Below are 14,724 nucleotides of genomic sequence, written 5' to 3'. Positions count from 1 at the left end.
TAAATTATGTTAAATAATAGATTGCGTTTCCACATACTGTCGTATCTGCGTCGTATACGCAAAATCGGGACAAGATCACCCACAACTAAATTTCACACTAAATCGTATCTATAATGATGATTCCACATAATGTCGTATTTCTAAATGCGATCGCCGTATTTTCACGAGAAATTGGGAGCAGATACGGAAATAATGTGTTTCACAAACAGATCTATGACTTTGATGACATAAAAGATAGAAAATGTGACATAATTTTATAGAAAATTACTTCATAACAAAATTTAACATAAAGCAACAAATGCATTTCGAAAGAATTCCAATCACAACTTTTTCGGAAACTGTATTAAGTGTGAGATACGACCCCAGACAAACAAGTATGGATACGACAGCATGTGATGTGAGCTGCGAAATGGGACCCAAGTTTCAAATAGGGAGCAGAGTTGTTCGCGTTTTAAAACTTGCTTCTTTTTTCCATTTCCAACGATTTCTGTTAGATTCAAATAAGAAGTAAATACAGAGCTCGTATAAAAGAAATGCGTTGCTACAAATTATCCCGCTTATCCCTTGTACAAGCCACTAATTCCAGTTATTATTTTATATACAAAACAATTATAAATCGCATGTTATATCCTTTTACTTCTGCTAATGGCTGAGGCAAGATCAAGCGCGTCCTGTTTCTGAAACAGTAAAAGACAATAAATAAAAAAAACCAGACATAACTTACTAAATAACATATATTAAAACTTGATAAAAAAAAATTAGTGCCACACGTTCTGGTCCAACAAGTAAATACAAAGTTAATATCAAGTCTGCAATGAAAAAATTGCTATAGGCAAAAATAAGGAGCAAAAACAAACAAAATTCTAAGCCCTGGAGATATAAAAGTTAAAACTTAATTTTCATCACGAAAAGTCTCATTTTGGCAACCATGCTATTTGGGAAGCACTGAAATATAATTGATTTTAAACAGCATGTTAACCTTGGGTTTTAGTCAAAATCAAAAGCATGCTGCATTGAAGTAGATATAAGACCCGAAGACAACTAAATTTCAATTGCCTCGCCCTCTTGTGACCAGATCAGATGTTAGGCTTTGTTCCAACCGCCTTGTTCTTCTTCGTGACATGGGAGCACACTCCAGTTTGGAACCGAGACTAGTAATGTGTACACACGTTTTGACCGCCGCATAAACGTACGGTCCATACAACACGTATGGAACATCGCAAAGCTCTACTATACTCGAATGGCTCCTGTATATTGTTCAACATCATCATGCATTTCATGAATTTTACTTGAATATGACTTACAATAGGAACAACGAACACCAGCATCTTCAGCATGGCCACAATTGTGAACTCCCCATCCGCCATGATCACAGTCAGACAGGCTTCTTTCTGAACTGCCGCAACGAACATCATCAAGCCATATCTGTCCAGATCCTTGCCCAAACGCAGCACTTGTAATTGCTCGAGCACCACTATATGGAAGTCCAAGTTGACGGCACACTGCTCTGGCATCAAATAGACTCCAACTGTCATCGCACACTGTACCCCAAACGTTGTCATGAAATATTTCTACTCTACCTTCGTTGCTATTACTTCCCCCGACTATTCGAATTGCTTAAAAATTAAGATAAATTTTTATTGTAATAATCATTTGATGTCGTGCTTTGAGATAGGAAATTTTGAAAATAAGGCAGGCTATCGTCGAGACAAAGGATCACTATCCAGCTTAGAACAGACACTAGCAATGTGTACACACGTTTTGAACGCCGCATAGAACGCACACGGCACGTATGGAACCTCGCAATCTCTCTATTATACTCCAATGGCTCCTGTATATTGTTCAACATCATCATTCATTTCTTGAATTTTACTTGAATATGACACACTACTTTTGCATCATAAGGACTCTAATGTGCATTGCACACTGCTACAGTACCTCAGGCGTTGTTATGAAGTATTTCCACTCTACCTTCGTAGCTTACTTCGATTGTTCGAATTGCTTAAAAATGAAGGAAATTTGCTGACGTCGTAATAATTATTAAATTTTTCACCTCGTGAAATGTCGGAAATAAGGTTGGGTATCGTCCAAATTATTGAAAAAATAAATAAATGCAGCGAAATAGACCACAAGGGTAAGTTATTATTTGCGCGAACACCTGTAAGTGGTAACGCGATATTCTTTATTATAACTTTCAAGTGATACTCATTCCTCAAAACACACAGTATTCATCTCATTCTGTCATTATCATGGAGATTATCCCTTAAAGGAATGCCAAATTTGTGCTGTTATGAAACAATATTGACATTGCAAGAAAAATCAACACTTTTGGAAGAAAAATTAACATAAAATACACGTTTCCCCATGCCATGTTGTGCACATTAAAAAGATTTACCTTCGAAACAACGAACACCAGCATCTTCAGCATGGTTACAATTGTGAACTCCCCATCCGCCATGATCACAGTCAGACAGACTTCTTTCTGAACTACCGCAACGAACATTATCAAGCCATATCCGTCCAGATCCTTGCCCAAACGTAGCACTTGTAATTGCTCGAGCATCACTATATGGAAGTCCAAGTTGACGGCACACTGCTTTTGCATCATAAGGACTCCAAAGGTCATCGCACACTGTACCCCAAACGTCGTCATGAAGTATTTCCACCCTACCTTCGTTGCTATTACTTCCCCCGACTATTCGAATTGCTTTAAAATAAAGGAAAATTGCTGACGTCGGAATAATTATATTAATTTCTCACCTCGTGAAATGTCGGAAATAAGGTGGGGTATTGTCCAAATTATTGGAAAAAAAATAAATGCAGCGAAATAGGCCACAAGGGTAAGTTATTATTTGCGCGAACACCTGTAAGAAGTAACGCGATATTCTTTATTATAACTTTCAAGTGATACTCATTCCTCAAAACACACAGTATTCATCTCATTCTGTCATTATCATGGAGATTATCCCTTAAAGGAATGCCAAATTTGTGCTGCTATGAAACAATTGACATTGTAAGAAAAATCAGCACATTTGACAGGAATATTAACATAAAATACACTTTTGTCCATGCCATGTTTTGCACATTAAAAAGATTTACCTTCGAAACAACGAACACCAGCATCTTCAGCATGGTCACAATTGTGAACTCCCCATCCGCCATGATCACAGTCAGACAGGCTTCTTTCTGAACTACCGCAACGAACATCATCAAGCCATATCTGTCCAGATCCTTGCCCAAACCCAGCACCTCCAATTGCTCGAGCATCACTATATGGAAGTCCAAGTTGACGGCACACTGTTCTGGCATCAAATAGACTCCAACTGTCATCGCACACTGTACCCCAAACGTTGTCATGAAGTATTTCCACTCTACCTTCGTTGCTATTACTTCCCCTGACTATTCGAATTGCTTAAAAATGAAGATAAATTTTGATTGTAATAATTATTTGATGTCGTGCTTTGCGATGGGAAATGTTGACAACAAAGCGGGATATAGCATGTATAGTCGAGACAAAAGCATTACTCGTTGACTGCCGATAAACCGCGCCGGCCAGTTAAAGTACATGCTCCACACCATACATAAATTTTCCCAGTCACATTTCCCAAATATGAAATTAAAAAAAGTCAAATTTTAATTTACTTCTTTTAAAGTTTGGCAGAGGCGGGGTTCGAACTCACGGCGCAACGCTTAGTACTCTATGAGCCTAGCGCCTTAGACCACTCGGCCACTAAGTCTTGTTGTTATTCATTTGAAACTTATTTAAAAATATAATCGCTACCACGTGACAAGCAAAGACAGATCACGTATTATATTTTGGAATTTTATCATTAATGTGTATTATAATAGAGCTACCATTATTTATATTGTTGAATTCTCAAGCGCATCATTTCGAATTGGGTTTTATTCCTAAAGCCCGATACTGACTCCACCTGTACATTTTAATTTCATCGCGGGATGCTGAGATGTTTGAAAAGCATCGCAGCATCGCATACCGCTGCGAAGTGGAGTCAGGATCGGGCTTAATTCGAACCACCAGCATCCATGGTTCGATGTAGAGAGTCTTTCCTATTCAGAGGAAATATTGCAATTACACACCTTATTGCCTTTTAACAATAACCAATGACACTAGCACGTAATTCCAGTCAAGCACCAATCTTTAATCCTATTGTTGAAGAGGATAATAAGCTTATACTTATGTATAGCATTCGTAAAAAGCTTAAGTCTTGGTTTGCTTTGGTTAAGTCCTGTTCAAGTGGTGGATTAACCAACAATTAACAATGAGAGTACATTCCTGAACCTCGTTCAGTTGGCGATGATTTGAAGTGACCGCCAATTATGACCATTTGATATTTAATAGGGGCCTACCAGCAATGTGGAAAAAAAGAAATAACGTAGTGCCAAAATAATGTACCCTTTTACGGAAGGAGCAAAGTTTAACAAGTTACAACTCCGCTTCTGCAGTACGAATGTCAGCGGCGAATGTCAGGTTATTATTTCCCAGTCTTGAAAAAAATTGCAGGCAGAGGTGGGAATCGATCTCGGTACCTCCCGGTTAAAAAGCACTGTGCAAAACCACTAAGCCAACTAAATATCTGTCGTGAGATGCTTGACATTAATCTTTGATATTGCTGAATGGAACAAATCGCGGAATTAAATCAGTAATAAAAGAAGTAGATTCTTATTTAGCGGCCAAATTGGATAAAAGGGGAAATATTTGTCCCTGCTCTAAAGAAAATATAGGTTAGAAAATTATCAAATAAATTTAAATTAAAAATTGAGACTTTATATTTATTTATTTCACAAGGCGGCATTTTCACAGACAAACACTGTATATGCTAAAAACTCGACCCTCATTACTAGATGATGGCATAGCTCCGTGTTAGAGCATCAGACTGGTAATGTCAATATCGTTGGTTCGAATCCGCCTGCCAGCAATGGTTGTTATGATTTTAATGCTACGCTACAATTTGTTCAATTTTTTTTCTATTTATTTATTTATTCATTCATTCATTCATTCATTCATTCATTCATTCATTCATTCATTCATTCATTCATTCATTCATTCATTTATTTATTTATTTATTTATTTATTTAAATAATTTGATATATTTGAAAGGGGTATTTGAGCAATTTGAAATTTTTACCCCGTATAATCCTATGGGGTCATTTTGAACCCACCCCTCCCAAATTGCCAAAACCTATGAGTTTAAATCATACATAATGATCAGTACGTCAATCATGAGTGAACACCGGTTGGTCACTGCATTTATTTGGGAATGGGTAGGCACTGCAGCTTGATTCAACATCCACAACATGATAATGTGTGCACATGCTACATTATATACACTTGTAGGCCTATGTTGTTGTTGGTGTATAAGTAATGGGCCTTGCAATTGAAATGCCTCAAGCTTTTAATCCGATATGCAGATTATCTATTTGTTTTCATGAATTGGAAGACATTCTTTGATGTATTACTGAGCTCAATGATCTGAAATTACTGGAGTGTGAGGTCAGCATAGTATTTTATTAACAGAAAGTATAGAGGCCCTGCATGAAATTATCGATTGGCTCCAAACAAAGGATTTGAGCCGGTGTCCTTCACCGTAGTTATGGCGGAGTGCAGTCCATTCAATCAAATGTTGTCATCAACCTATTTGATTGCAATCATGCTTTTGTTGAATGCATTTGAGTAGTCCGCCATATTTACGGGATGATATGTCACATGCAAGGCCTCTATTCTCCAAATTCATTTCCTAATGTATGTGAGAATGATACAATAATGACATGATGAACATAGTCCTTGATGCATCAGTTTTAAAATAGACTAGGTGCTAGGCGGTTACCATATTTGGCGGTTCTCGGCTGGGCGCGATTACCAGGCTGATGGTGACATGTCCATATGACAGTTTTTACAAATTTGACCTCAGATGACCCCTGGCGACCCCAAAATGACCTTCCAAAAATTTGGCTCTAAATGTTGACTGTACCCACCAAGTTTCATGCCCATACGACAGTTTTAGTAATTTGACCTCAGATGACCCCTGGGTGACCTTGGATGACCCCAAAATGATCTAAACTTATAACTCTAAATGTTGACTGTACCCACCAAGTTTCATGCCCATATATGAGTTTTTACTAATTTGACCTCAGATGACCCGTGGTGACCTTGGATGACCCCAAAATGACCTTCAAAAATGTTGTTTTAAATGTTGACTGTACCTACCAAGTTTCATGCCCATACGACACTTTTTAGTAATTTGACCTCAGATGACCCCTGGGAGCGGACCCCGGTGTCAGATGACTTTAAAACGAACATAAACATCTTCTTGACAGGACAGAACTACACCCACCCACCGAGTTTGAGCCCCGTACGACCTAGTTTCATGCCCATATGACAGTTTTTAGTCATTTTACCTCAAATGACCCCTGGGAGGGGGCCCTGGGGTCGGATAACTTAACGAACATGAACATCTTCTTGCCAGGACAGAACTACACCCACCCACCGAGTTTGAGCCCCGTATGACCTAGTTTCATGCCCATATGGCAGTTTTTAGTCATTTGACCTCAAATGACCCCTTGAGGGGGGCCCTGGGTCGGATGACTTAACGAACATAAACTTCTTCTTGCCAGGACAGAACTACACCCACCCACCGAGTTTGAGCCCCGTACGACCTACGACGGCCTCACATTAGCAGTCACAGACAAAACCTAAATCTACAGAATGTATCCATTACTCGTCTCGAAAGAGCTCAAAATAAATAACTTAGAAAATTTTCTTGATGTCCTTTAACATGTTTCCATAGTTAACCATCGTTAGCCATGGATATCTATGCTGTAGAACTGACCGGTGACTAAGTCCGATTTATTGGGACGTTTAATGGAGCACTATCCAGCTTGGAACCGAGACTAGCAATGTGTACACACGTTTAGAACGCCGCATAAACGCACGGTCCACGCAGCACGTATGGAACATCGCAATCTCTCTATTATACTCGAATGGCTCCTGTATATTGTTCAACATCATCATTCATTTCTTGCATTTTACTTGAATATGACTTACAATCCTTACAAAGAACACCAGCGTCTTTATCATGGTCACAATTGTGAACTCCCCATCCGCCATGATCACAGTCAGAGAGACTTCTTTCTGAACTACCGCAAAGAACATTATCAAGCCATATCTGTCCAGATCCTTGCCCAAACGCAGCACCTCCAATTGCTCGAGCACCACTATATGGAAGTCCAAGTTGACGGCACACTGCTCTGGCATCAAAAGAACTCCAAAGGTCATCACACACTGTACCCCAAACGTTGTCATGAAGTATTTCCACTCTACCTTCGTTGCTATTACTTCCCCCGACTATTCGAATTGCTTAAAAATGAAGATAAATTTTTATTGTAATTATTATTTTGACATGTTACATGTCGTGATTTGCGATGGAAAATGTTGAAAATAAGGCAGGCTATCGTCGAGACAAAGGAGCACAATCCAGCTTGGAACCGAGACTAGCAATGTGTACACACGTTTTGAACGCCGCATAAACGCACAGTCCACGCATCACGTATGGAACATCGCAATCTCTCTAATGGCTCCTGTATATTGTTCAACACCATCATTCACTTCTTGAATTTTATTTGAATATGACACACTGCTTTTGCATCATAAGGACTTGTCATCGCACACTGTTACAGTACCTTTCCACTCTACCTTTGTAGGTATTACTTCCCCCCGATTAGTTGAATTGCTTTAAAATGAAGAAAATTGCTGACGTGGAAATAATTATTTTAATTTCTCACCTCGTGAAATGTCGGAAATAAGGTGGGGTGTCGTCCAAATTATTGAAAAAATAAATGCAGCGAAATAGGCCACAAGGGTAAGTTATTATTTGCGCGAACACCTGTAAGAAGTAACGCGATATTCTTTATTATAACTTTCAAGTGATACTCAATTATTTCCTCAAAACACACAGTATTCATCTCATTCTGTCATTATCATGGAGATTACCCCTTAAAGGAATGCCAAATTTGTGCTGCTATGAAACAATTGACATTGTAAGAAAAATCAGCACATTTGACAGGAATATTAACATAAAATACACTTTTCTCCATGCCATGTTTTGCACATTAAAAAGATTTACCTTCGAAACAACGAACACCAGCATCTTCAGCATGGTTACAATTGTGAACTCCCCATCCGCCATGATCACAGTCAGACAATCTTCTTTCTGAACTACCGCAAAGAACATTATCAAGCCATATCTGTCCAGATCCTTGCCCAAACGTAGCACCTCCAATTGCTCGAGCACCACTATATGGAAGTTCAAGTTGACGGCACACTGCTCTGGCATCATAAGGACTCCAACTGTCATCGCACACTGTACCCCAAACATTGTCATGAAGTATTTCCACTCTACCTTCGTTGCTATTACTTCCCCCGACTATTCGAATTGCTTTAAAATGAAGGAAAATTGCTGACGTCGGAATAATTATATTAATTTCTCACCTCGTGAAATGTCGGAAATAAGGTGGGGTATCGTCCAAATTATCGAAAAAATAAATAAATGCAGCGAAATAGGCCACAAGGGTAAGTTATTATTTACGCGAACACCTGTAAGTTGTAACGCGATATTCTTTATTATAACTTTCAAGTGATACTCATTCCTCAAAACACACAGTATTCATCTCATTCTGTCATTATCATGGAGATTATCCCTTCAAGGAATGCCAAATTTGTGCTGCTATGAAACAATTGACATTGCAAGAAAAATCAGCAATTTTGGCAGAAATATTAACATAAAATACACGTTTCTCCATGCCATGTTGTGCACATTAAAATGATTTACCTTCGAAACAATGAACACCAGCATCTTCATCATGGTCACAATTGTGAACTCCCCATCCGCCATGATCACAGTCAGACAGGCTTCTTTCTGAACTACCGCAACGAACCTCATCAAGCCATATCTGTCCAGATCCTTGCCCAAACGCAGCACTTGTAATTGCTCGAGTACCACTATATGGAAGTCCAAGTTGACGGCACACTGCTCTGGCATCAAATAGACTCCAACTGTCATCGCACACTGTACCCCAAACGTTGTCATGAAGTATTTCCACTCTACCTTCGTTGCTATTACTTCCCCCGACTATTCGAATTGCTTAAAAATGAAGATAAATTTTTGTTGTAATAATCATTTGATGTCGTGCTTTGCGATGGAAAATGTTGAATATAAGGTGGGCTGTCGTCGAGACAAAGGATCACTATCCAGTTTGGAACCAAGACTAATAGTAATGTGTACACACGTTTAGAACGCCGTATAAACGCACGGTCCACGCAGCACGTATGGGACATCGCAATCTCTCCTCGAATGTCTCCTGTATAATGTTCAAAATCATTCATTTTTTGAATTTTACTTGAATATGACTTACAATCGAAACACCGAACACCAGCATCTTCAGCATGGCGACAATTGTGAACTCCCCATCCGCCATGATCACAGTCAGACAGGCGTCTTTCTGATCCACCGCAACGAACATCATCAAGCCATATCTGTCCAGATCCTTGCCCAAACGCAGCACCTCCAATTGCTTGAGCACCACTATATGGAAGTCCAAGTTGACGGCACACTGCTCTGGCATCATAAGGACTCCAACTGTCATCGCACACTGTACCCCAAACGTTGTTATAAAGTATTTCTACTCTGCCTTCGTTGCTGTTACTTCTCCCGACTATTCGAATCAGAATTGCTTAAAAATGAAGATGAATAATTATCTTATTGAAGAGATTCATCTGTAATACAATATTCAGATTTCAAAGTTTTTCTTCGTAAAATTCCAATAAAAACTCACGTTTCCAGACAGTCTGATGCCTTTATCAATGGTGTATGCCAATCGATCCTTTGTTGGATGGTATGACGTCATCGGAAGGTGACGATGCCCTCTGAATCAATTGGTCATAAACGTGACTCAGTTGGTAGGCCCCATCGTCGCCGTTCATTAGGTTCTCTTTCACACTTGGCTGTGATTTTCTCCAAATCCAGATCGACTCCCTTCTCCATCTGGTGTTTCTGGTGTCGTCCATAGCAAGGATTTTTGGATTGTCCCAGTTTATGATATGATTTTCTTTACTGGCGTGTTCGGCAATTTATGATTTCATTTCAATCGACTGTGAGTCCTTACGTGTCGCTCTGGTGAAGTTTTGAGCAATCATATTTCAACTCTGTGCTTTTTTTTCGAGTACCGAACCGGCGGCCCGTCTCACCTACATAAGTTTTTTGGCAATTGTGGCAAGGATTTTCATAAATGACACCCGTTTTGTCGTCCGTAGCTACCTTGTCCTTAGGATGAACTAAAAACCGTCTTAAACTAGTGTGAGGTTTAACTGAAGACGCGATGTTGTGGGTGCGTAAGATTCGTTGAACACGCTCCGTAATCCCCTCAATATAGGGGAGCGTAACATTGGCCCTAGTTTTGTTCTCAGATGTCTTATTGGTGATCTTTTTCTTGGGTTGCTGTTTTTCGTTTTTAACCTTATCAATCGACCAGTTGGGGTAGCCACATGTGTTAAGCGCTTTCCTTATGTGGTCTTCCTCTATATTCTTGTTCTCCTCTTTTCTGTCCAATAAAGTCCTCACAACCCCTAGTTTTTGATGTAATGGGTGGGCGGAATTGAAGTTCAGATACTGATCTGTGTGCGTTGCTTTTCTATAAACCAGAAGTGTGACACTGCCGTCTGGCTTACGCACTATGAGGGTGTCCAGAAAAGGCATAGTCCCGCTTTCCTCCGCTTCATAAGTGAACTTAAGATTGCCCGTTTCATCCACTTTGTTGAGATGCTCAGTTAGCTGTTTTTCTGATTCTTTCTTGACAATTTCTAGAATGTCATCTATTATCGCTTGAAGTGTTCCATGACAATATTAACGATAATCGGGGAAACTGAGCTGCCAATAGCTGCCCCAAATGTTTGGCTGTACAACTGATCCCGATAGTCAGGATGAAGTCGAGCAAATTCATAATGTCATCAACTGAGAGGTTAGTGCGTGACGCAAGGGTTTTATCCTCAATTAATCTCTGTCTCACAATTTCAAGCGCTTTGGCATGTTTGGGGATGGGAACATCACACAGAAAAAAAAAAAGTGTCCAAGTGACCTCTTAATAGAGTCCAGGTTTGTCCTGGAGATAACTCCCATTTCAGATCAGTCTGACACTAATAAAAGAGTCCAACCATTTGACTCCTCCAAGAGTCCACCATATGGGACTCTCTTTTGGAGTCATCTCCAGGACAAAGTCTTGACACCTACGGAAGGTTTTGCATGACTCCTTTAGGGTTCAACCAACCTGACCCTTGGAGGAGTCCACGATACAGGACTCTTTTTGGAGTCATCTCCAGGACAAAGTCTTGACACCTACGGAAGGGTTCACATGACTCCTTTAGGGCTCCACCCACCTGACCTTTGGAGGAGTCCACGATACAGGACTCTTTTTGGAGTCATCTCCAGGACAAAGTCTTGACACCATCGGAAGGGTTCACATGACTCCTTTAGGGCTCCACCCACCTGACCCTTAGAGGAGTCCACGATACAGGACTCTTTTTGGAGTCATCTCCAGGACAAAGTCTTGACACCTAAGGAAGCATTTATGCAACCCTCAATAGGAGTTTAAAGGACACCTTATTGGACTCCATCCAGGAAAAACTGGACTCCTCAATAGGAGCTCAAAGGACACCTTATTGGACTCTATACTGGTGAAACTGGACTCTTCAATAGGAGTTTGAAGGACACCCGATTGGACTCTATCCTGGAAAATCTGGACTCCTCAATAGGAGTTGAAAGGACACCCGATTGGACTCTATCCTGGAAAATCTGGACTCCTCAATAGGAGTTGAAAGGACACCCGATTGGACTCTATCCTGGAAAATCTGGACTCCTCAATAGGAGTTGAAAGGACACCTTATTGGACCCTATCCAGGAAAATCTGGACCCCTCAATAGGAGTTTGAAGGACACCTTATTGGACTCTATCCCGGAAAATCTGGACTCCTCAATAGGAGTTGAAAGGACACCTTATTGGATTCTATCCAGGAAAATCTGGACTCCTCAATAGGAGTTGAAAGGACACCTTATTGGACACCTTATTGGACTCTAATAGGAGTTGAAAGGACACCTTATTGGACTCTATCCAGGAAAATCTGGACTCCTCAATAGGAGTTGAAAGGACACCTTATTGGATTCTATCCAGGAAAAACTGGACTCCTCATCATCCCATCCATGTCTAAATCAAGGTGTCATCAACATTCCATTTGCTGTGTAATCTGTCACTCTACAGTCAAAGGTAAAACTCAGTGTTTGATCTGCTTTATACAATTGTTTGTTCACCGCACTGATCCTGAATATCTTGTTTTATCTTCATCAAATGTTACAATATTATACCAATGTTCAGTAAAGGGAGCATTTTACAATGCTACACATGTCAGTAAATCAAACACTGGTAATACCGTACTCTCTTTTTGTGAAAAAACAATTGACATGTAAATATTCAGACTATAAATGAGAGCAATCAAATGGACAACAATGTGATCCATGTACTACTAAAATTTAATACATATATAAGCAAATAATGACAAATAATCTCTGTAAACATCTTTAAACATTAACATTAAAAATAAAAACAGGTTAGATAATATATAATTATGTTTCTTTGATTTTCATTGTGAAATACTGATTTATGTAAGATTAAAAAGCAAGTGCTCATATACAATCACATTTGTTTGATTTTGATTGTTAAAATCTGTTAAATAATGATTTACATGTAAAATAAAATGCTACTATACAATCACATTTCTTTTATTTTCCTTCTTAAATTATAGGACCTAAAAGAACCCAGGTCCTTCTATAATACAATCACTTTTCTTTGATTTTCATTGTTAATACTGAATTATATGAAAAACCAAGTGCTCCAAAAATTACAGTTCTTTGATTTAAATACTAGAGATTTAAATACACCATCACTTTCCCTTGATTAATTTTACCAAAGTTGATTTGCACATGCATGATTTTCAAAATGTGACTTGTGATCAGTCTTCTAAGCCAAGAGGCTTTAAGAGTATTAAGACCTACACTCAGACCTTTTAATTTGTCCACTTAAAAGGACATTCAGAGGTCTTGTGGAGAGGGCACCCTCAGTTTTTTGATAAAGTGAGATTTTTGGATACACAATAGCCCACATCCAATTTAACAAATTTTGCTAACAAATAAGACAACAATTTTTATCTTTTTTGAACTAGAGCATTTTTTTTTTTGTAAATGTCCAGATCTGGACATTTTTAAAACACAATAGTCTATGTGGAAACTGAAATAGACAAAACAATTTGAGCATAGCTTTATTTTCTGATTCTCTGTAGAACTATGGGCAAAACAGAATATGTTATGATCACTGGTTAGTAGGTCAAGGTCACCCAAGGTCAAATTAGTAAAAACTGTCATATGGGCACGAAACTTTATGGGTACAGTCAACATTTAGAGCCAAATTTTTGGAAGGTCATTTCAGGGTCATCTGAGGTCAAATAAGTAAAAACTGTTGTATGGGCATGAAACTTGGTGGGTACAGTCAACATTTAGAGCCAAATTTTTGGAAGGTCATTTCAGGGTCATCTGAGGTCATCCAGGGGTCATGAGATCAAATTTGCAAAAACTGTCAGATTGGCATAAAACTTGGCGGGAACAGTCGCCATTTAGAGCCAAATTTTGGGAATGTCATTTCGGGTCACCAGGGTCATCTAAGGTCAAATTAGTAAAAACTGTCGTACGGGCATGAAACTTGGTGGGTAGTCCCACAGCCAAGAGCCGTCATATATAGGAGCACGCCTAGTACATACATAATACGCTGGTCATTTCGGAAGGGACAAGATGTCTGATACAAAATCAGATGCCGCACTCTGATGAGTATATTCTACGTTTGAATGTATGGGTGATGTAAATCAACAAAAAGCTTAGAGCCTCTATTTATGACAAAAGGAATCGAACATTCTATGTTCATTCATGTTTGATAACATCACTCATGTCTCCTGAAAGAGTTTACACCAACACATGTCAAAAAAACAAATGATTTCAATCATTTCTGCAGCAGTCAGGATCTTTCAAACAATTAGTTCAAAGAAAGTAAATTCAGACATGGGGTCTTTGTGAACACACAACATAAATGTGAACCTTGTGCAAAACAAAGAGTCCCCTCTATGTGAAGATTAAACAATATTCTGGACACTTTGGTTTTTTGCCAGTTACACTGCATAAAGTGCAACATGCTCTGTGTCCCCTTCTTATATTCTAGGTTGAACACATAGTAGGAACACATCAAAAGCAAAAATGCTCTGCTCAGGGACTTGGTATGACAAACTGCATTACCTTCAACTTTAATAGTGTATATCATGTCTGCATTCAAGATGTCAGTAAGCAAGCCTTCCCAGCAAATGTGAGCACCAGGATTTTGGTCATCCTCATTAAGCAGTCTGTAATACATTTTTGCCTTTTCATTGACATAAAATTGTATAGTTTGCTCCAACACAGGTAAAAATCAAATGATTTCAATCCTTTCTGCATAATAGCAGTCAGGATCTTTCAAACAATTAGTTCAAAGAAAGTAAATTCAGACATGGGGTCTTTGTGAACACACAGCATAAATGTGAACCTTGTGCAAAATAGTGCTGAAACCATTTTTGTGAAAAGTGTGA

General features: G+C 39.1%; 2 protein-coding genes across 2 annotated transcripts in view; both read right to left on the bottom strand.

Moving 5' to 3' along the window:
* Nucleotides 1–290: 290 nt before the first annotated feature.
* LOC140159536 (scavenger receptor cysteine-rich domain-containing protein DMBT1-like) lies at nucleotides 291–14,513 on the bottom strand. Its single transcript, XM_072183026.1, has 10 exons — nucleotides 14,399–14,513; nucleotides 10,262–10,894; nucleotides 9,430–9,747; nucleotides 8,847–9,158; nucleotides 8,142–8,378; nucleotides 7,064–7,375; nucleotides 3,100–3,411; nucleotides 2,396–2,707; nucleotides 1,305–1,616; nucleotides 291–677 (listed from the first exon to the last, which is right to left on the bottom strand). Coding segments are annotated over exons 1-10 (2,865 nt in total). The 3' UTR covers nucleotides 291–675.
* The window catches only part of LOC140159535 (scavenger receptor cysteine-rich domain-containing protein DMBT1-like), a 39,439-nt gene continuing 34,348 nt past the window's right edge, over nucleotides 9,634–14,724 (bottom strand). Inside the window, 1 exon segment of the mRNA XM_072183024.1 lies at nucleotides 9,634–9,747. The gene's annotated coding sequence lies outside the window, so the exon portion shown is untranslated.

Source organism: Amphiura filiformis, chromosome 8 (assembly GCF_039555335.1).
Source record: "Amphiura filiformis chromosome 8, Afil_fr2py, whole genome shotgun sequence".
Lineage (NCBI taxonomy): Eukaryota > Metazoa > Echinodermata > Ophiuroidea > Amphilepidida > Amphiuridae > Amphiura > Amphiura filiformis.
This window is presented reverse-complemented; position numbering and strand designations above follow the sequence as displayed.